The sequence below is a fragment of the Scyliorhinus torazame genome, chromosome 12 (genome assembly GCF_047496885.1).
Source record: "Scyliorhinus torazame isolate Kashiwa2021f chromosome 12, sScyTor2.1, whole genome shotgun sequence".
NCBI lineage: Eukaryota > Metazoa > Chordata > Chondrichthyes > Carcharhiniformes > Scyliorhinidae > Scyliorhinus > Scyliorhinus torazame.
The window spans coordinates 27100017-27121108 of NC_092718.1; the positions used below are offsets into that span (position 1 = coordinate 27100017).

The following is a 21092-nucleotide window of genomic DNA, read 5'->3' on the forward strand; positions in this document are numbered from 1 at the left end:
TTACCAATGTCTCTCCCTGATCGCTCAGGTTTCTTGTATATTACTGTTTTCCCGGACTTCCATTTTGTCTTCTGCTGCCTCCACATATATTGAGTTTTGTTCACCAATGTGATTCACATCTCCAGTACCTTGTGCTCTTTGTTCCATCACCTGGTACCTTTTCCAACCCAGATGACCTCTAATCTTCTTGCCTCTTTTGTCTTCAGGTTACTAAATTGTCGCATTTTCTTTACTGTATTCATGACGATTTAATTATTTTATCCCCCTCGATAATTACAGTAAGAGGAGGGATTTACATTGTTGCTTTAGTAACGTGACCAAAAAGAATGACAGAATCTGATCATCAGAGATGATTTTTTTTCTGCAGCAAATCCAGTTTTAATGAGTGCTGAACAGTCAGATCCCTTTGCTGAACAGATTGTCATCCTTTGATATTATCATTTTGTGCCCCAAGGTTCTACTTGCTATTGAGTTTTCATCTGTTTGCCAGAAGGAGCCAGTTCAGATGGAAAGATTTGCCGCTATATTATCAAACTGCAGTAATTTCACAAAAATAACCTGCAGTGAGGAACAGATTCTGAATCCGATGCTCACTATGGACGCGATTTTACGTAAACAACAAAGAGTCCCATTTTGGGGAACAACCCCGCTTGCAAACAGGACTTTGTTTTTTAGGGGGGTCTCCACAGGGAACGCCCCGCCAAGGCCGTACTTACCTCATTTCCTGCAGTGTCGAGCCTCGCTCGTCAGTGCAGGAAGAGATTGGGGCTCCATGTCGGGCCTCCTGACCACCCCAAAGCCCCAATTTACCGATTGGGGGGGTCCTTGAGCCCTCTCTCGTCACCTCACCTCATAAGGGCAGGGCATCCCGAGCCCAATCCCTCGCACGGGCAACCTGCCACCTAGGCATCTTGGCACTACCAGCCTTACATCGCATTAGATCTTGTGAGATGTCATTAACCCTGTGAGAGACCTCCCACGCGATTTAATGGCATCGTTGCGCCACCGAGTTGGTCTCATTGCGTCTCATATTGGACCTTTGTCTTTGGGCCCCTATTGTCAGTCGATGTTCTTCTGCGACGATCATCAATTTGGTGCATGATTTATATTCGTGCATTTCCACATTACACCGCAGTTGTTCCACCTCCTCACCCCCTCCACAAGTTCTTCATTGCTAATCCTCATTTACCATGGCTCCCATCTGCTTGTTATTTAAATCCTACACCAAACAGCTGTTACCCTAATACTTGTGTCATTACCTCAAAATTAAAACTGTTCCCTTCACTTGAATGTTGCATATCTTGACAGCCTTTGCTAAGTGCAGGTGGAAACTCTGTGTTGTGGGGGGATGCGAAAGCATCCATTATTGCTGAATATTTTGAATCTCTAGGAGTCAGAGGGGGACAGACCATGCTCACTAATATAAGGTACAATAGTGAAGCTCAAAAACTACCATGGAACCTTGTTAACATTGAATTCAGTTATTTGTGGTCAGTTGGGTGGCCGGGGGCGGGGGGGGGAAATGTTCCCGATTGTTGTGGAAACACAATTGTTCACTAAAATTTCGGACAGGACCTGCCACCTTCGCCCCCTCTGGCCCAATGCACAACTCTAATCCCTCTCTGGGGCTGAACTCTCATTCGGCCAAGCAATGAGCCATTCAGTTGAAGAGAAATAATTAATGTCGTGGTAAGGGTTTATGGAGAAGGCCCTCCACTGCCTTCTAAAGGTAAGGACGGATGGCCTGCAACAATAATAATATTAATATTGACCGATTCAATCACTGAAAGCCTCGTGAGAGGGTGGTTTAAGTTATGAAACCTTCCATAAACACTATGTTTCTCTGAGACTTACAGGTTTATAGTTAATACTTAGTTATGGTTGCAATGTATTGTATCTGACAGAATGGGATTGGTTGCAATCACCAACTAATGAGTCGATTCAATGCACAAATTGAGGTTAGAGTAGCAAGTGTTCCTAAATTCATAGTGCAACTAAAATCATAGGAACATGGAAGAGACCATTCTGGACAGCCTTGGTGTTTAAATAACAGAATGTACTGTTCACTAAATACTAAACTCTGAGAGACAACAGCATTCCACATGACTCCCCAAAAAGCAACAACATGGGGGCAAGGGATGAAAGGTCATCGACCTGAAATGTTAACTCTATTTCCCTCCACAGATGCTGCCTGACCGGTTTCATACTTTCTGCATCTTCTGTTATTATTTCAAATTTCCAGCATTCACAGTATTTTCCTTTTGTATTAATCACAACTCCTTCTCCTGTAGTCTGACATCAGTACATTATAGGCTAAATGGGTGATCTTTATTGGAGGTGGGGCAGAGGGGCGTCTCACCTGCTGGCGAAAGGGCAGGCGGGAGCCCATGCCACCTCTTTTTGGGAAGGCCTTTAAAATTAAGTACCAAAGAGGAGCTTAACTGGGCAGCGGCGGGTCTTCCCAGGAACAAGGTCCTCAGCGGTGGAAGATCCGCCGGCTGACAGCTGTTGGGCAATCTGAGGTCAACACCTCTTCATTACGTTGTAGCACCATCGTGGAGGAGGTGGTGGCTGCCGGTACTGCACCCACCTTCGGCACAGGATTGCCAAGAGTTCTACGCACTGGCGAGCGATGGTGGAAGGTAGGGGTTGGGGATGCTCTGTGAGGGTCATAGTGGAGGGGGAGAGAGTGATTGGCAGCCAGGGGAGGGGGGTGTCTCCCATTGGGCCCCCTTCCCTCTGCCAGGTTTTTCAATTGGGCACTGAGTGTCTTTGAACGAGGCACACCATTCCTCATCTGCAAGCCTGCAAACAATCCCGTTAGGGTTTACCTTTTGGACTCACCACGTGGTGAGTCCCCCACCTGCCGCTGGGTGAATACCAGTGGTGGTGGGATGAGGCCTTGAAGTGGGCTTTGTTTGCCGCCTTAACGGACAGAGTGGAGGTCAACGTGAGCCATCCTGCCATGGAGGTAATCAGGAAGGGTGCGTGGTTCCTGCCGCCACCCTCCTGCCTGACTAAATGCCCCACCACCATCAAACGTGCCCCGGGGAGGACAATAAATTTGGCCCAATGTTTCTTCTTCTTCCTCTACCACAACCCTTTACATTTGTCTTGTCCCCAGGACATTAGCCTGGGCTGCTTGATTACCAGTTCAGTGATATTACCACAATGTCATTGTGTAACATTCCCCAATGACAGAAGTCAAGTTCACTGACAGCCCTCTTGCTTTTCTTTAAGGGTGGATATTAGATTTCCTCTCTCCAGCCCTTTGAAATAACTCTCGTTCTAAGATATCTAACGGCCCACCTCAATGAATACCTTCTGAACTGCCCTTGTGTGCAACCCATTCGGTCCCTGAACCTTACTCTCTTTCAATGCCTTCAACATTTTTCTCATTGTATTATAATAATTACATTGCTTTTAAAATGCCCTCCTCATTTCTCAAAATATCAACCCTTTTAGCAGAGTCTTGGTAGAATCAACTGCTTTCTTCATGAACAACGTGAATGTGATTTCTCAGTTACCCAATATCACGCCCATGCCTTCCATTGGTGCCTTGCAAAATATCAGTCGTTCCACTCATTGGCAAAATTAAAATCACTTTGTGCCCTTTCCAAAGTGTTCTGTTTGGTTTACTCTCTAACATGGGCAGTTTTAGATTTTATCAAAGATTTCAGATTTGGTCCCGCGCTAGAGTCAGATTTGATTGCGAAAACAGAAAATACTGGAAATACTCAGTGGGTCATGCAGCATCTGTGGAGAGAGAAATGGGGCTGGATTCTCCATCGACGAGATCCTCTGTTTCTCCGGCAGCAGCGCACTCATGTCAGCGGATTTCCCGACGACGTGAGGGGGTGCCCACGATGAGAAACCCCATTGGCCGGCTGCCGGGACGGAGGATTCCCCTGCCGGCGGGGACGCGCGCACCAGAAAATGGGTCCGGAGGTTCGGAGAATCCCGCCCATGAAGTTAACGGCTCAGGTCGACACCCCAAATTCCCACATTGTTATTCGCGAGGATTAACGGCTATTACATCAAGGAATATCCCCGGCTTCACTTTAGCATTGAAAATCTTTATGCTCTGCGGAAGAAATTAATGCCAGTTAGGGGGAGACATTACTGGTGATTTCATTGCTTAATTGCATTTTAACTGAGCTCAACACCTCCACCTGCCAAAGCAAAGTATTTATTCACTCCTTAGAGCAGGAGTACCATCACACAATGGGAAACCTGCAGAGCACTGTGCTCCAACTGGCAGGCATATTTGGCTGAGATAATGGTCCAGAACATTCTGAGGTAATCATACTTGACAGTGTTGACAACAAGGGAAGCTCTTGGCTTGCGAGGATTTTTATCACAGCTTCACTTACAGAGAGGGGAACATTTTAATTATCATAAAACTGCTGTTGGCGGAGAGTAGCGCTGAAATACTGAGACCAACAAGTTGGCTGAAGCTGTTATTTTTGCTGCCTTTGTGTGTACTTTTGATCATAAGTACTTTGAATATGCATTTGTGTGTGCACTATTCAACACGCATGCTCCTAAGTATGTGTACTCGTGATTGGATCAGAGAATCATAGAATCTCTGCAGTGTAGACGGAGGCCATTTGGCCCATCAAGTCTGCACTGACCCTCCTGAAGGAGCAGTTTATCTAGACCCAGTACCCCACCCTATCCCCGCAGCGCTGCACGTTGAACATGGCCAATCCACCTAAACTGCACATCTTTGGATTATGTGGGTACACTGGAGCACCCAGTGGAAACCCACAAAGACACGGGGAGAACTGCAAACTCAACACAGTCACCCAAGGCCGAATCAAACCCGGGTGAGGTAGCAGTGCGAACCACTGTGCCACCATACCACCCTCATGAACATGAATGATTAAATGTATTTCTGAATGCACAATGGACTTATACCTATTTGCACTGGTGAACATGTACTCTGACAGCATGTATCTGCATACATTAATCAATATGTGCCTGTATTTGTTATGTACTGTCATAGTATACACCAGTATATCATGGTGCAGACACACACTGATGGACACACAGTGGGACCAATCAACATACACAACACCGCAGCCAATCACCAGTGAGAGCACACGCACTATAAAGACAGGGGACATCAGAGTTCCCGCTCATTTGAGTAGCAGCTAGCGAGGAGCACAGAGCTCACAGCCTGCAACACACACATTCACCATGTGCTGAGTGCATCAACTGGTTAGGACAAGGCAAAGGTCTTTAGTTAAAGCTGGCATTGTATTTACCCACAGTTCAAGTATGTTTAAATAGTTAACCTTTTAATAAAATAGTGTTGCACTACTTCAAGTGTTGATGACCAGTATGTGATCCAGAACACCCAACACATCATGATACCAGGTGGGGTTGCATACTAGCACTTCTTCGACCTACCTGCAAGTGATCTGCCTTCCACCAGCATTCCATCATTCTGCAACATGGACAACATCAGCCCGTCGCCGCCGCTCCGCATCGCCGGCAACCTCGGGGCCAACTGGAAGATTTTCAAACAGCGTTTCCAGCTCTACCTCGAAGCCACGGACTGGGAGGGCGCCTCGGACACCAGAAAGATTGCTCTTCTCTCCACGGCCGGGGACCATGCCATCCTTTTTTTAAACTCTCTCACCTTTGCAGATGACGAAGATAAGACGAAGTTCAAGACGGTTCTCCTCAAAGTTGACACTCACTGCAGCGTAGAGGTGAATGAAAGTTTTGACCGCTGCGTGTTCCAGCAGCGTTTGCAGGGTAAGGACAGACCTATCCAATCCTTTTTAGCGCACCTCCGCATCCTTGCGCAATCTTGCAGCTACGGACCCACCTCCGACTCCATGATACGCGACCAGATCGTTTTCAGTGTTCAGTCGGACTCCCTACGGCAGCAGCTCCTCAAAATAAAGCAACTCACCCTAGCGACCGCCATCGAGACCTGTGTCCTACATGAAAATGCCACCAGTCGGTACTCCCATATAGAAGCGGCTGAAACGGCACAGCAAGGTCCCCACGAGGCGGAATGGGTCCAAGTGATTGAACACCTCCAGGGCCTCAGCCTTTTCGCGGACTCCCGCGATTGTACGCACCAAACGAGGGGACGGCAACATGGACGAACGTAATGCGCAGGCGCGCACCACGCAGGACCGCACGGCGCATGCGCGGTGGCGCAGCGAACATGCTGGCGTCAAGATGTGCGGCAACTGTGGCTCCACCCATTTAAAGCAGCAATGCCCCGCAAAATCTCGACAATGCCTACGATGTGGAAGACTTGGCCACTATGCTGCCTGCTGTCGAGCAGCTCAGCCTGCCAACTCATATCGCTTCAGCCAGCCTCGCAGGAATGTTCGGGCAATTCAACCCACGGTCACCGAGTCCGATTCCGACCTCCCACACAGCAGTGACACCGAGGACCCGAAGGCGCCTTTTCGAGTCGGTGTCGTAACGAAAAACAGGCTGTCCCCGAAGCAAAGACACCAGCCGCTGTTGGTATACAGCATCGATCCAGACGATGAGTGGTGTGCCACCCTGACGGTCAACCGGTCCCAAATATGATTCCGCCTGGACACTGGTGCCTCCGCCAATCTCATGGCGTGGTCTGCTTTCCAAAGCCTTTGTGTCAAACCAACCATTCTCCCATCGGCCTGCCAGCTATTGGACCACAATGGCAACATCATTCCTGCTACCGGCTCATGCCAACTCGAAGTGACGCGCAGGTCACGAAAAGCCATCCTTCCTTTCGAGATCGTGGGCTCCTCGAAGGACTCTCTGCTTGGCGCACAGGCGTGCAAATTGCTAAACCTCGTTCAATGAGTTCACTCTCTCTCTCCTGATGACACGTCTGCCTTCCAGGATGCTGACTTCAGGGCGCAACTCAACGCCATCATCGACCAGCACCGCGACGTCTTCGAAGGCATGGGCACCCTCCCATATACTTACAAGATCATACTCAAACAGAATGCCACGCCTGTGGTGCATGCACCTCGCAGAGTCCCAGCACCCCTCAAGGACCGCCTCAAGCAGCAGCTGCAGGACCTCCAAGACCAAGGAGTGATCTCCAGAGTTACGGAACCAACCGACTGGGTCAGTTCCATGGTCTGCGTAAAGAAGCCTTCCAGCAAGCTCAGAATCTGCATTGATCCAAAGGATCTGAATCGCAACACAATGAGGGAGCATTACCCAATCCCCAAGCGCGAAGAGATCACATGCGAGATGGCTCGGGCCAAGCTCTTCACCAAACTTGACGCCTCGAAAGGATTCTGGCAAATTCAACTAGACAGATCCAGATCCTTTAACATCCTTTTTGGCAGATATTGTTACAACAGGATGCCGTTTGGGATCATATCGGCGTCAGAAGTATTCCACAGGATCATGGAACAAATGATGGAAGGCATTGAAGGTGTTCGCGTCTATGTTGACGGCATAATCATTTGGTCCACCAGGAGTATATCAGTCGCGTCCAGCGCGTGTTCAAACACATATGGGAGCAGGGCCTACGCCTCAACAGAGCCAAATACTCCTTCGGCCAGACGGAACTCAAGTTCCCAGGGGACCACACCTCCAGTTGGGTGTGCGGCCGGATGCGGACAAGATGGCTGCCATCACAGCCATGAAAAAGCCAGAGGACAAGAAGGCGGTCCTCCGATTTCTGGGCATGGTCAACTTCCTAGGGAAGTTCAGCCCTAACCTCGCCTCTCATACCGCAGCTCTCAGGAACCTGGTCAGGAAGACGACAGACTTCCAATGGTTTCCTGCCCACGAGCGCGAATGGAGAGAATTTAATACCAAACTTACCACGGCCCCGGTATTGGCCTTTTTTGATCCAGCGAAAGAGACAAACATTTTGACCGATGCCAGCCAATCTGGCATTGGGGCAGTGCTCCTGCAACGCGATGAGGCCTCATCATGGGCCCCCGTTGCATATGCGTCACGCGCCATGACCCCCACAGAACAGCGCTACGCGCAGATAGAAAAGGAGTGCCTGGGCTTGTTGACCGGTGTCGTCAAATTTCATGATTATGTGTATGGCCTTCCCCAATTCACCGTCGAGACCTACCATCGCCCGCTGGTCAATATAATACAAAAAGACTTGAACGGCATGACGCCTCGCCTCCAGTGCATTCTGCTCAAACTCCGGCGATACGACTTTCAGCTCGTATACACCCCGGGCAAAGACCTGATCATAGCCAACGCTCTGTCCAGGGCAGTCAACACCCCGTGTGACCCAGTGGGATTCGTCTGCCAGGTTGACGCCCATGTGGCCTTCGTGGCCTCCAATCTACCGTCCACAAATGAACGCCTCGTCCAAATTCGCCGCGAGACTGCGGCTGACCCTCTGCTAAAGTGTGTTGTGCGCCACCTAACAGACGGGTGGCTCAAAGGCCAATGCCCGCAGTTCTGCAACATCAGAGACGATCTGGCGGTAGTCGATGGTGTCCTCCTGAAGCTGGACCCCATTGTTATCCCACACAGCATGCGCCAGCTCGTCTTGGAACAGCTACACAAGGGCCATCTTGGCGTGGAGAAGTGCCGCCGACGGGCCCGAGAGGCAGTGTACTGGCCCGGCATCAATGACGACATCGCCAACACAGTACTCAACTGCCCCACCTGTCAGCGGTTCCAGCCAGCCCAACCACGTGAGACCCTACAACCCCATGAGTTGGTCACATCCCCTTGGTCCAAGGTCACCATCGACCTGTTCCATGCGCTGGGCAGGGACTATGTTCTGATTGTACACTATTTTTCAAACTACCCGGAGGTGGTACGTTTGCACGACATCACATCGTCTGCAGTCATCCGTGCCTGTAAGGACACCTTTGCTCGTCACGGCATCCCACTCACTGTGATGTCAGACAATGGTCCCTGCTTCACAAGCCAGGATTGGCCCAACTTTGCCAGGAGTTACAACTTTGTGTATGTGACATCCAGTCCCCTGTACCCCCAATCCAATGGCAAAGCGGAGAAGGGCGTCCACATAGTCAAACGGCTCCTCTGCAAGGCTGCCGATGCGGGATCGGACTTCTACCTCGCCCTGCTGGTGTATCACTCAGCCCCACTGTCCACTGGCCTGTCGCCAGCCCAGCTGCTCATGGGTCCACACTGAGGATGATGGTGCCGTCCATTCACGTCCCAGACCTCGACCACGTTCCGGTCCTTCAACGAATGCAACTGTCTCGTGCACAGCACAAGGCGGCTCATGACTCCCGTGCAGCTGTTCGCCCTGCGCTGGCTCCAGATGACAACGTCCACATCCATCTTCCGGATGGTGGCTGGTCTGCAACTGCTGTGGTTCTTCGGCATGTGGCTCTCTGCTCGTTCCTGGTTCGTCTACCGGATGGTTCCATTCTGCGCCGTAATCGGCGTGCCCTTCGTCTCGTTCCGCGCTCACTACGTGATCCTCTGCCAGTGCCACGCCCTCCTGTTGTCCCTGATCTGGACTGATGGTGGCTGGTCTGCAACTGCTGTGGTTCTTCGGCAGATGGCTCTCTGCTCGTTCCTGGTTCGTCTACCGGATGGTTCCATTCTGCGCCGTAATCGGCGTGCCCTTCGTCTTGTTCTGCGCTCACTACGTGATCCTCTGCCAGTGCCACGCCCTCCTGTTGTCCCTGACCTGGACTATGCAGAAATTCAGGTTACTCTGTATCCTCCTCACTCTGACGCAGTCCAGCCCGCTCCTCAGCTGGTGGCTCCTGACCCACCCTTGAGGCGGTCAACCAGAATTCGTCGCCCACCTCAGAGACTTAATTTGTGAACTTTGCACTGATGGACTCTCTGGTCTGTTCTGTTCTTCCGTTTAATCGTTCAAGTGGTTTGTATATAGTTTTCATCTCGTTATTTGTGTGACACATTTTTTTTCTGCACCAGGCACCTTCCCATGTAAATAGCTTAGTTTTATGTACATAGTCCTGTAAATATTTCGCACACACGTAGTCAGGAACATTCACCACACACTATTTATTGTCACGCAGGCACATTTTTTTATATAAAAGGGGGGATGTCATAATATACACCAGTATATCATGGTGCAGACACACACTGATGGACACACAGTGGGACAAATCAACATACACAACACCGCAGCCAATCACCAGTGAGAGCACACGCACTATAAAGACAGGGGGGCATCAGAGTTCCCGTTCATTCGAGTAGCAGCTAGCGAGGAGCACAGAGCTCACAGCCTGCAACACAGACATTCACCATGTGCTGAGTGCAGCAACTGGTTAGGACAAGGCAAAGGTCTTTAGTTACAGCTGGTATCGTATTTACCCACAGTTCAAGTATGTTTCAATAGTTAACCTTTTAATAAAATAGTGTTGCACCACTTCAAGTGTTGATGACCTGATTGTGATCCAGAACACCCAACACGTCATGTACATATAGACTTCACAGTGGGCACATTTGCAGTGCGTCATTGCCTTGTTTTATGCCTGCTGTCAGTGAGGTGTGGATTTCGATTTTTATCCTGTTTTCAACATATACCAATAAAATAAGAGGAAAGGCACAGATCATTGAGGCAGAGAAATGAGAGAGGAAAAAAAACACTTTAAGAATTTATCTCCTTCACAATTCAGAGTTGTCAGTTGATTTATATCATACCCATAGGTTTGGTTGAGATGTGCAGTACAAATGTTTTTCAGTAATATTTTAACAGTAACATTGTTCAGCGTCATGTGGTTGAATTGAAATCCTGAACAAATCTGGCTGACTCAGAGTGCACAAAGGTTCCTCAGAGCAGCAGGTAGTTTAAGGATCAACATTTTCATGGGCATAAGCTCTGTGATAGAATGGAAATGTACCCAATCAGTGTGACAAAGTGTCACTGGAGGCTGTGTTCAGAACATTTACCGAGGCAGTGCTGGCACTGAGTGGAGAAGGAAATTGTTGTGCTGTCTGTACTTTGACTGTTCCTTGCTTTTTACACATTACAAACAACTCAGTAATCTGCACTCTCATACAGTCCGTGGAATGCACGGGGAATTTAGATGGCCTGGACTGGTTTGTGCAAAGTCTGTGCATCCACCTGGAGAATATGCAAGGCCTATATCTACAAAGGTGTATGTTCTATGTACATGTATGTCGGGGACAAAAGCCATCTGTATACTCACACAAGGGGTATATAGGTACATTCTTGTGGAGAGTGCACATGGCCTATATTGTAGACAGGAGGGGGATTCATTTAAGCAGCCTTGATTTCTCTTCTCACTCCCCATCCGCAAATAGAAAGGTATTTTTGATTTCCTTCTTTATAAATGGGAATATATTTTCCCCAATCTTGGGCTGGATTCTCCGCAGCCCCGCACCGAAATTGCGTTTGGCGCGGGGGCAGAGAATCGAAGTTCCCTACGGAATCAGGCCCGGCGCCGCTCCAGCGATTCTCCGGGACACGATCCGCGCGCCCGCGAATTACGGCGTGCGGCTGGGGGCCATTGCCAGGGGCCCACCCAGCGATACTCTGCTCCCGACTGGCCGTGTTCCCGAAGGCGTGTAACTAATATGGTCTGGCCGGTCGGGACTTTCGTGCGGCGGCTGCGGACTCAGTCTGCGACCGCGCTGGTGGGGGGCGGGGGGATCGAGCACCGGGGCGGGATTCTGCACTCCTGCGCCGAAGTGGCCACGCCGTCGTGAACGCCGTCGAGGTTCACGACGGCACGAAACGGCCCCGATCCCGAACGATTCAGGCCCTGACAATGGGCTAGGATTGGGGCCGCGTCATCTACACGCGCCAGGCCTTGACGCCGCATAAAGGCGGCGCCGCATAGATGACACGGCCGGCGTCGCATAACTGGCGTCACCCGCGCATGCTTGGTTGCCGTCCTCTCTAAGTCCGCCCCGCAAGAAGATGGCGGATGGATCTTGCGGGGCCGCGGAAGGAAGGAGGTCCTCCTTCAGAGAGGACGACCCGACGATCGGTGGGCACCGATCGTGGGCCACCCCACATTTGAGGTACCCCCCGGTGCAGCAACCCCCCCCCCCCCCCCCCCCCACAGGCCGCCCCCCCAGCGTTTGCGCGCTGTTCCCGATGGCAACGACCAGGTGTGGACGGCGCCGGGGGGAACCCGCCGTTTTGGCCTGGCCGCTCGGCCCATCCAGCCCTGAGAATAGCGGGGGTGCCGGAGAATCGCCATTTTGGGTGTCTCCGGCGATTCTCCGGCCTGCGGCCCGCGGAACTTGACCGGGCCATTCCTGCCGCTCGGGAGGGCGTCGGACCGGCATCCCGGGAAATTTTGGCGGCCCAGGTGATTCTCCCAACCGGCGTGGGAGTGGAGAATCGCACCGAGAATCTTTGATAAACAATGTCTCCCAGACCTCGACTAATCTTGTTTATTGGTCAAATCACATTTCATTATTCCTCCAGATGCATGATAATATTATTACTTTTCTGTTATTTTATTTTCATCTCATTAACATCCCACATTCCTGACACCAGGGGCGAAATTCTCCGGAAACGGCGCGATGTCCGCCGACTGGCGCCCAAAACGGCGCATATTAGGCGGGCATCGCGCCGCCCCAAAGGTGCGGAATGCTCCACATCTTTGGGGGCCGAGCCCCAACGTTGAGGGGCTAGGTCGGCGCCGGACGAATTTCCGCCCCGCCAGCTGGCGGAAAAGGCCTTTGGTGCCCCGCCAGCTGGCGCAGAAATGACATCTCCGGGCGGCGCATGCGCGGGAGCGTCAGTGGCCGCTGACAGCTTCCCACGCATGCGCAGTGGAGGGAGTCTCTTCTGCCTCCACCATGGTGGAGACCATGGCGGAGGCGGAAGGGAAAGAGTGCCCCCACGGCACAGGCCCACCTGCGGATCGGTGGGCCCCGATCGCGGGCCAGGCCACCGTGGGGGCACCCCCCGGGGCCAGATCGCCCCGCACCCCCCCCCCAGGACCCCGGAGCCCGCCCGCGCCGCCATGTCCCACCGGTGCTGGAGACTTCGGCAACTGGCGGGGGCGGGATTCACGCCAGCCCCCGGCGATTCTCCAACCCGACGGGGGGTCAGAGAATCTCACCCCATGTTGGTATCCAAATCATGTGTATTCCCCATGTTGGGGTCCAGATCATGTATATTCCCTCTGATGATGTACAGAATGTGTGTGCATTTGTCATGTTGAGGATCCAGGCTTTGTCCATTCGCCATTTTGGGGTACAAAACATGTATATTTGCCATGCGGGGATATAGAGCACATATATTTGTAACAAGCCATACATATTCCCCTTGCTGGGCACAGGGTGTGTATAGTCCCTATTTTTAGGGTAAGGTCATATATTCCCCATGTTGGGGAACAGGCCATGTACATTCATCATGTGGGGGAGGATTTGATCTGAATCTCAATGTAAACATGTGGGTGAGGTCGTCCATTACTTAATTAAAATGTGTCTTTAATCTGACTTTGTTTCATGAATATTTGATAGATTGATACTTCAAAGGAAAAGGCGAAAAACCAGACTGCTGCTCATTAAACACACATTAAAGTCAGCCTGGTGATGGTGAGGCCAGAATACTTTAAATTCTAGAGACACCGTATCTGATACTCTGTTTTGCCACCCGCAGGTATCCATTGCTGTTGGACTCGCTGCATTTGCCTGCGTCCTCTTGCTCGTCTTGTTCATAATGATTAACAAATATGGGCGGCGCTCCAAATTTGGAATGAAGGGTGAGTAAAGAAACTGATGTGCCTGCACTGTCCACTCCACGGAATTTGCGATGTTGCTGTACTGGTTTCTTTGGTTGGGCATTGGGAATAGTGAGGGAGATGCAAGGCGTGTATGATGAAGGCATCACTGCCAAGTGGAACGGATGAATGAACTGTCGGGATTTAATGGTCGATTTCTGTGAATGGAAATGGCAATATTTTGGCGAGAAGATGATCAACAGAGAAAGTTCTGGTTAACGAATGGTTAGAATGAGAAGTCAAGGTTTTGCTTGAAGATTTCTGCGAATTAGGGACAAAGCTTTCAATATGGTGATCTCAATCTCCCAATACGCAATCACTCTTTAATGAGTAGTGGTCCATTTGAATCCATTAAGAATGGGTCCATTGGAATTATTTGTTTAGATCAGACAGTTATGTATCCGGGGCAGATTGGTTTTGTCTTTCTGGCCCTGTTATGGTACAACCAACTTATCCTTGAGGGCATAGGTGATAAAGTGGTGAGTGATTGGAGGAGCAGCAATGTCATTGAATATTATGAGCCAATGGTAATTGTTTGCACATTGCAGTGTTTGTTCAGTAGCTTTGCAGTCCGACCACAGAGCATCATGATAGGAGAACGCCATTTTTGTGCTCTATCACTGTCTAGAACTTCCATTTAGCGAGGTTTCATTGCAGGTTTGCTGAATTTGACCTTGGATTAAAACTGTTTAAACCATGCCGCATACCTGTTGAAGCACCGATGTGAACACCAACGCTACGGATTTCTCCTAAATCTTCAATCTGTAACATTGTGTGATCTTATAATGTGACTGATTTATCAATGTTAGCAACCTGACATCATTGCCTCCTCGTGCGCTAGCAGCACATTAAATTTTAAATTCCTATAATGCGTTTTAGTCTCTCCATCATTTTATACCTTCCCAATTTCTGTAACCTCCTTCAGCCGTGCGACTTTCACCTCTTCAATTTCTCTTCTTCCAACCTCCTGCACATTCCCCTTTAACTTTGCCTCACTGCTGGTCTCCAGAGGGCTGGATCCCCAGGATTTCTTTCCTGTGCCTTTCCTTTAAGATGCTCCTTGTAACCTACCCTTTGGATCAAATCTTTGACCAGTTCTCCTAACCTCCTCCCCTTTATCTTGTATTTTGTTTCCCGATGCATTTGTGAAGTACCTTGGGAAGATTATTTACATTATATGAATGTTAATTGCTACTGTTTTTGCATAAATTAAGCAGAGGTGCATGACCGAGGCAAAGAAAGCTCTGATCCAGAATCATCAGACTTAAGGATGGTGTATAAGGAAAATAGAAAACCAGTATAGATCGTAATAATAATCTTTATTGTCACAAGTAGGACAAGTAGGCTTACATTAACACTGCAATTAAGTTACTGTGTAAAGTCCCTGGCCGGGATTCTCCGATCCCGCGGCGGGTTGTTGAAAGCGGTCCCCGCGGCGATTTTCCACGCTCGACGGGCCGAGTGCCCGCTGAGTTCGGCCGAGTCCCGCCGGCGTGGGTTACGTATGGCCCTATCCGGCGGGACCTCGGAGTTCTGGTTGCGGGGGCTGTCCTGGTGGGGGGGGCGGAAGAATCAGACTGCGGAGGGGGCCCTCCATGGTGGCCAGACCCACGATCGCGACCTACCGATCGGCGGGCAGGCTCATTCCGCGGGGGGCCTATCTTCCTCCACACTGGGCCCCTTTAGGGCTCCGCCATGTTGCCTGAGGGCCGGCGCGGAGACAGTACCCATGCGCATGCATGGACCCACGTGGCCGTGGCGTACCGGCTTTCGGCGCCGGAGGAGCGGACAGCACTCTGGCGCCATTCTAGCCCCCTAGGAAGGGGTGAATGCCTGGGTCTGGAGGCCCGTTGACCCCGGCGTTGCTCGCGCCGGTTTTGACTGGCATCAACACTTGGCCGGGATTTCTGAGAATCCCGTAGCTGCCACATTCTGGCGCTTGTTCAGGTACATCGAGGGAAAATTCAGAATGTCCACATTACCTAACAGCATATCTTTCAGGACTTGTGGGAGGAAATCGGGGAACCCGGAGGAAACCCACGCAGACACGGGGAGAACGTGCAGACTCCGCACAGACAGGGACCCAAGCCGGGAATCAAACTTGGGACCCTGGCGCTGTGAAACAACAATGCTGTGCTACCATGTCACTAGAATGCCTACCGTGCTGAAGGAGACCATTTGACCCATCGGGTCTGCCCGACCCTCTGAAAGAGTGCCCCTCCCCCCCATGCCACACCATATCCCCAGAACCCAATCTATTCCCAGAACTCCCAGAAGGTGGCGGAGAGGATGCTAGATGGGGACTCTTCTTCCGAGGTAGTATGGGCTGAAGTTAGAAACAGGAAAGGAGAGGTCACCCTGTTGGGAGTTTTTTATAGGCCTCCTAATAGTTCTAGGGATGTAGAGGAAAGGATGGCGAAGATGATTCTGGATATGAGCGAAAGTAACAGGGTAGTTATTATGGGAGACTTTAACTTTCCAAATATTGACTGGAAAAGATATAGTTCGAGTACAATAGATGGGTCGTTTTTTGTACAGTGTGTGCAGGAGGGTTTCCTGAAACAATATGTTGACAGGCCAACAAGAGGCGAGGCCACGTTGGATTTGGTTTTGGGTAATGAACCAGGCCAGGTGTTGGATTTAGAGGTAGGAGAGCACTTTGGGGACAGTGACCACAATTCGGTGACGTTTACGTTAATGATGGAAAGGGATAAGTATACACCGCAGGGCAAGAGTTATAGCTGGGGGAAGGGCAATTATGATGCCATTAGACGTGACTTGGGGGGGATAAGGTGGAGAAGTAGGCTGCAAGTGTTGGGCACACTGGATAAGTGGGGCTTGTTCAAGGATCAGCTACTGCGTGTTCTTGATAAGTATGTACCGGTCAGACAGGGAGGAAGGCGTCGAGCGAGGGAACCGTGGTTTACCAAGGAAGTGGAATCTCTTGTTAAGAGGAAGAAGGAGGCCTGTGTGAAGATGAAGTGTGAAGTTTCGGTTGGGGCGATGGATAGTTACAAGGTAGCGAGGAAGGATCTAAAGAGAGAGCTAAGACGAGCAAGGAGGGGACATGAGAAGTATTTGGCAGGAAGGATCAAGGAAAACCCAAAAGCTTTCTATAGGTATGTCAGGAATAAGCGAATGACTAGGGAAAGAGTAGGACCAGTCAAGGACAGGGATGGGAAATTGTGTGTGGAGTCTGAAGAGATAGGCGAGATACTAAATGAATATTTTTCGTCAGTATTCACTCAGGAAAAAGATAATGTTGTGGAGGAGAATGCTGAGCCCCAGGCTAATAGAATAGATGGCATTGAGGTACGTAGGGAAGAGGTGTTGGCAATTCTGGACAGGCTGAAAATAGATAAGTCCCCGGGACCTGATGGGATTTATCCTAGGATTCTCTGGGAGGCCAGGGAAGAGATTGCTGGACCTTTGGCTTTGATTTTTATGTCATCATTGGCTACAGGAATAGTGCCAGAGGACTGGAGGACAGCAAATGTGGTCCCTTTGTTCAAAAAGGGGAGCAGAGACAACCCCGGCAACTATAGACCGGTGAGCCTCACGTCTGTAGTGGGTAAAGTCTTGGAGGGGATTATAAGAGACAAGATTTATAATCATCTAGATAGGAATAATATGATCAGGGATAGTCAGCATGGCTTTGTGAAGGGTAGGTCATGCCTCACAAACCTTATTGAGTTCTTTGAGAAGGTGACTGAACAGGTAGACGAGGGTAGAGCAGTTGATGTTGTGTATATGGATTTCAGCAAAGCATTTGATAAGGTTCCCCACGGTAGGCTATTGCAAAAAATACGGAGGCTGGGGATTGAGGGTGATTTAGAGATGTGGATCAGAAATTGGCTAGCTAAAAGAAGACAGAGGGTGGTGGTTGATGGGAAATGTTCAGAATGGAGTACAGTCACAAGTGGAGTACCACAAGGATCTGTTCTGGGGCCGTTGCTGTTTGTCATTTTTATCAATGACCTAGAGGAAGGCGCAGAAGGGTGGGTGAGTAAATTTGCAGACGATACTAAAGTCGGTGGTGTTGTCGATAGTGTGGAAGGATGTAGCAGGTTACAGAGGGATATAGATAAGCTGCAGAGCTGGGCTGAGAGGTGGCAAATGGAGTTTAATGTAGAGAAGTGTGAGGTGATTCACTTTGGAAGGAATAACAGGAATGCGGAATATTTGGCTAATGGTAAAGTTCTTGAAAGTGTGGATGAGCAGAGGGATCTAGGTGTCCATGTACATAGATCCTTGAAAGTTGCCACCCAGGTTGATAGGGTTGTGAAGAAGGCCTATGGAGTGTTGGCCTTTATTGGTAGAGGGATTGAGTTCCGGAGTCGGGAGGTCATGTTGCAGCTGTACAGAACTCTGGTACGGCCGCATTTGGAGTATTGCATACAGTTCTGGTCACCGCATTATAGGAAGGACGTGGAGGCTTTGGAGCGGGTGCAGAGGAGATTTACCAGGATGTTGCCTGGTATGGAGGGAAAATCTTATGAGGAAAGGCTGATGGACTTGAGGTTGTTTTCGTTGGAGAGAAGAAGGTTAAGAGGAGACTTAATAGAGGCATACAAAATGATCAGGGGGTTGGATAGGGTGGACAGTGAGAGCCTTCTCCCGTGGATGGATATGGCTGGCACAAGGGGACATTACTTTAAACTGAGGGGTAATAGATATAGGACAGAGGTCAGAGGTAAGTTCTTTACGCAAAGAGCAGTGAGGCCGTGGAATGCCCTACCTGCTACAGTAGTGAACTCGCCAACATTGAGGGCATTTAAAAGTTTATTAGATAAACATATGGATGATAATGGCATAGTGTAGGTTAGATGGCTTTTGTTTCGGTGCAACATCGTGGGCCGAAGGGCCTGTACTGCGCTGCATTGTTCTATGTTCTATGTTCTATGTAACCCAACCTAACTTGCACATCCCTGGACATAAAGCGGCAATTTTATCATGGCCAATCCGCCTAACCTGTACATCTTTAGACTGTGGGAGGAAACCAGAGCACCCGGTCGAAACCCACGCAGACACGGGGAGAACGTGGAAACTCCACACAAACGGTCTGTTAAGGGCCAGGGTTTAGAGAACCCCAAAGTGTATTATGAAGTTCACCTGACCCACAACTTTTCATAGATTGTGGTTATGGGGAGCACACGGGCCTACTTTACAGGTGATGTGCAACAGAGAGTTAAAGTACTTTTAAATTAAAACAATGTTTATTTATGAAACCAGTTAACACTTTATAAACTCACAGTAAACATCTTAACAACTATCAACACCACTCATCCCCACAGGTACAATATTCTATAGTAACCCTTAATCTTTCCTTGCAACATCCATAAGACAAAAGACCCTTTTTAGCACAGAGATCAGGTTTAAATTCTCTTCTGAGAGCAGTTATCACTTTGAAATCATGCAAATGATCTGGAGATGGTCTTTAGATTGCAGAGAGATCCTTATACAGCTGCTTGCTTTTCCTGCAGCTATCCAGCTCTCAAAACGAAACTAAAATCCCACTGACACACACCAGCTTTTGTTCAAAGCGAAAGTGAAAGACAGCCAGCCCAGCTCCACCCACACTCTGACATCACTGCAGCTAGTCGATAAATATCCATTTCTTAAAGGTACATCCACTACAGCTATTTAATGAACACACATTTCTTAAAGGTACTCTCACATGATAGGTCACCCAAGGCCAGAATCAAACCCGGGTCCCTGGCGCTGTGAGGCAGCGATGCTAACCACTGTGCCACCGTGCCGCAGTATGTCTCACATGTGCCCGTTCACTGGGTCAAGATTGACACAGCTGTGTCTCCACCTCTTACATCATGAATTGGTATTGAACAGTGTCCTACTCACAGTAAACCTGGAGGAATGACTTACTGTCGCCGAACACATCGCTTTATAAACAAACAGTACTTTGATCACAAAGATGAACCTATGATGGCACCAGTACCTGCCTCCTACCTTTGGGAATCACTGAACCAAGGTGACATACTGCTATAGTGTTGGATTTAAATCCTCACGCAGCTCCTAATGTTGCATTTGACATTTAAGCTGTGCTCACACTTGACTGTGCATAATATAAGGATAGTTTGAGTAGCTGATATAATGGGCCATGCTAATTGACTATGTTTGAATACTGGTATTTAGATTTAATTGCCACCATTGAATCAAAGTGCATCTTGTCTTCTCTGTAATATGATGGTTACTTGCTCTTCTGCCTCCTCGATGATAATCTTCAAACATAAATGTGACTTATTGGAGAGGTGTGATGATGTTATAAGACTGCACCACCTTCAAATTCAGCTTGTCCTTTGCATAAAACAGGCTGAAGGTGCACCTGCTTCTGTTTAAGGAATGAAAACTGACAAACAGGAAACTTCATCAGTGAAGTATCTTATTTATTTCTGACTCACAGGAGCTGGGGTTGGTGGGGGGAGGTGGGGGGGGGGGGGGGGGGGGGTGCGTGGGAGGGAGGGTGGCTTGGTGCATGGGTGTGTGGAAGAGGTGGAGGGAGGAGGCATGGGGCACAGGTGGTCGGACAAAGTTCCAACAAAGACAAAAAGATCCTCAGAGTGATGTACATGATAAATGTCTGGTTAACGAAGGACTGGTGAAGATAGATGAATCCATAGAACCCATAGATAACCTACAGTGCGGGAGGAGGCCATTCAGCCCATCAAGTCTGCACTGACCCTCCAAAAGAGAACCCTACCTAGGCCCACTCCTTCGCGCCATCACTGTAACCTCACCTAACCTGCGCATCTTTGAACACAAGGGGAAATTTTGCATGGCCAATCTACCTAACCTGCACATCTTTGGACTTTGGGAGGAAACTGGAGCACCCGGAGGAAGGCTAGGTGGACACGGGAAGAATGTGCAAACTGCACACGTGAAGATGACCAAATATTAACACATTGACACAGCGACTCGTACCAACTTTTACCGATGCACCATAGAAAGCATCCTATCTGGCTGCATCACAGCCTGGTGTGGCAACTGCTCGGCCCAAGACCGTAAGAAACTACAGAGAGTCGTAAACACAGCCTAGTCCATCACTCAAAACCGCCTCCCATCCATTGACTCTGTCTACACCTCCCGCTGCCTTGGGAAAGCGGGCAGCATAATCAAAGATCCCTCCCACCGGGTTATTCTCTCTTCCAACCTCTTTCATCGGGCAGGAGATACAAAAGCCTGAGGACACGCACTACCAGATTCAAAAACAGCTTCTTCCCCGCTGTTACCAGACTCCTGAATGACCCTCTTATGGACTGAACTGATCTCTCCACGCATCTCCTCTACTGCGCAGCGCTACACTCTATGCTTCACCCGATGTCTGTGCCTATGTATTTACATTGTGTATTTATAGTATGTCCTATGTTTTTTCATGTATGGAACGATCTGCCTGGACTGTACGCA

At 49.5% G+C, this 21092-nt stretch overlaps 1 protein-coding gene across 4 annotated transcripts in view; it reads left to right on the top strand.

Annotated features, from left to right (window-relative positions):
- LOC140387461 (NT-3 growth factor receptor-like) overlaps positions 1–21092 on the top strand; it is a 1104107-nt gene that overhangs the window by 623295 nt on the left and 459720 nt on the right. For all 4 annotated transcript variants that reach the window (XM_072470576.1, XM_072470577.1, XM_072470578.1 and 1 more), the window contains one exon: positions 13550–13652. In XM_072470576.1, the coding sequence (XP_072326677.1) occupies positions 13550–13652 (103 nt within the window). The remainder of the gene's footprint in view (positions 1–13549; positions 13653–21092) is intronic.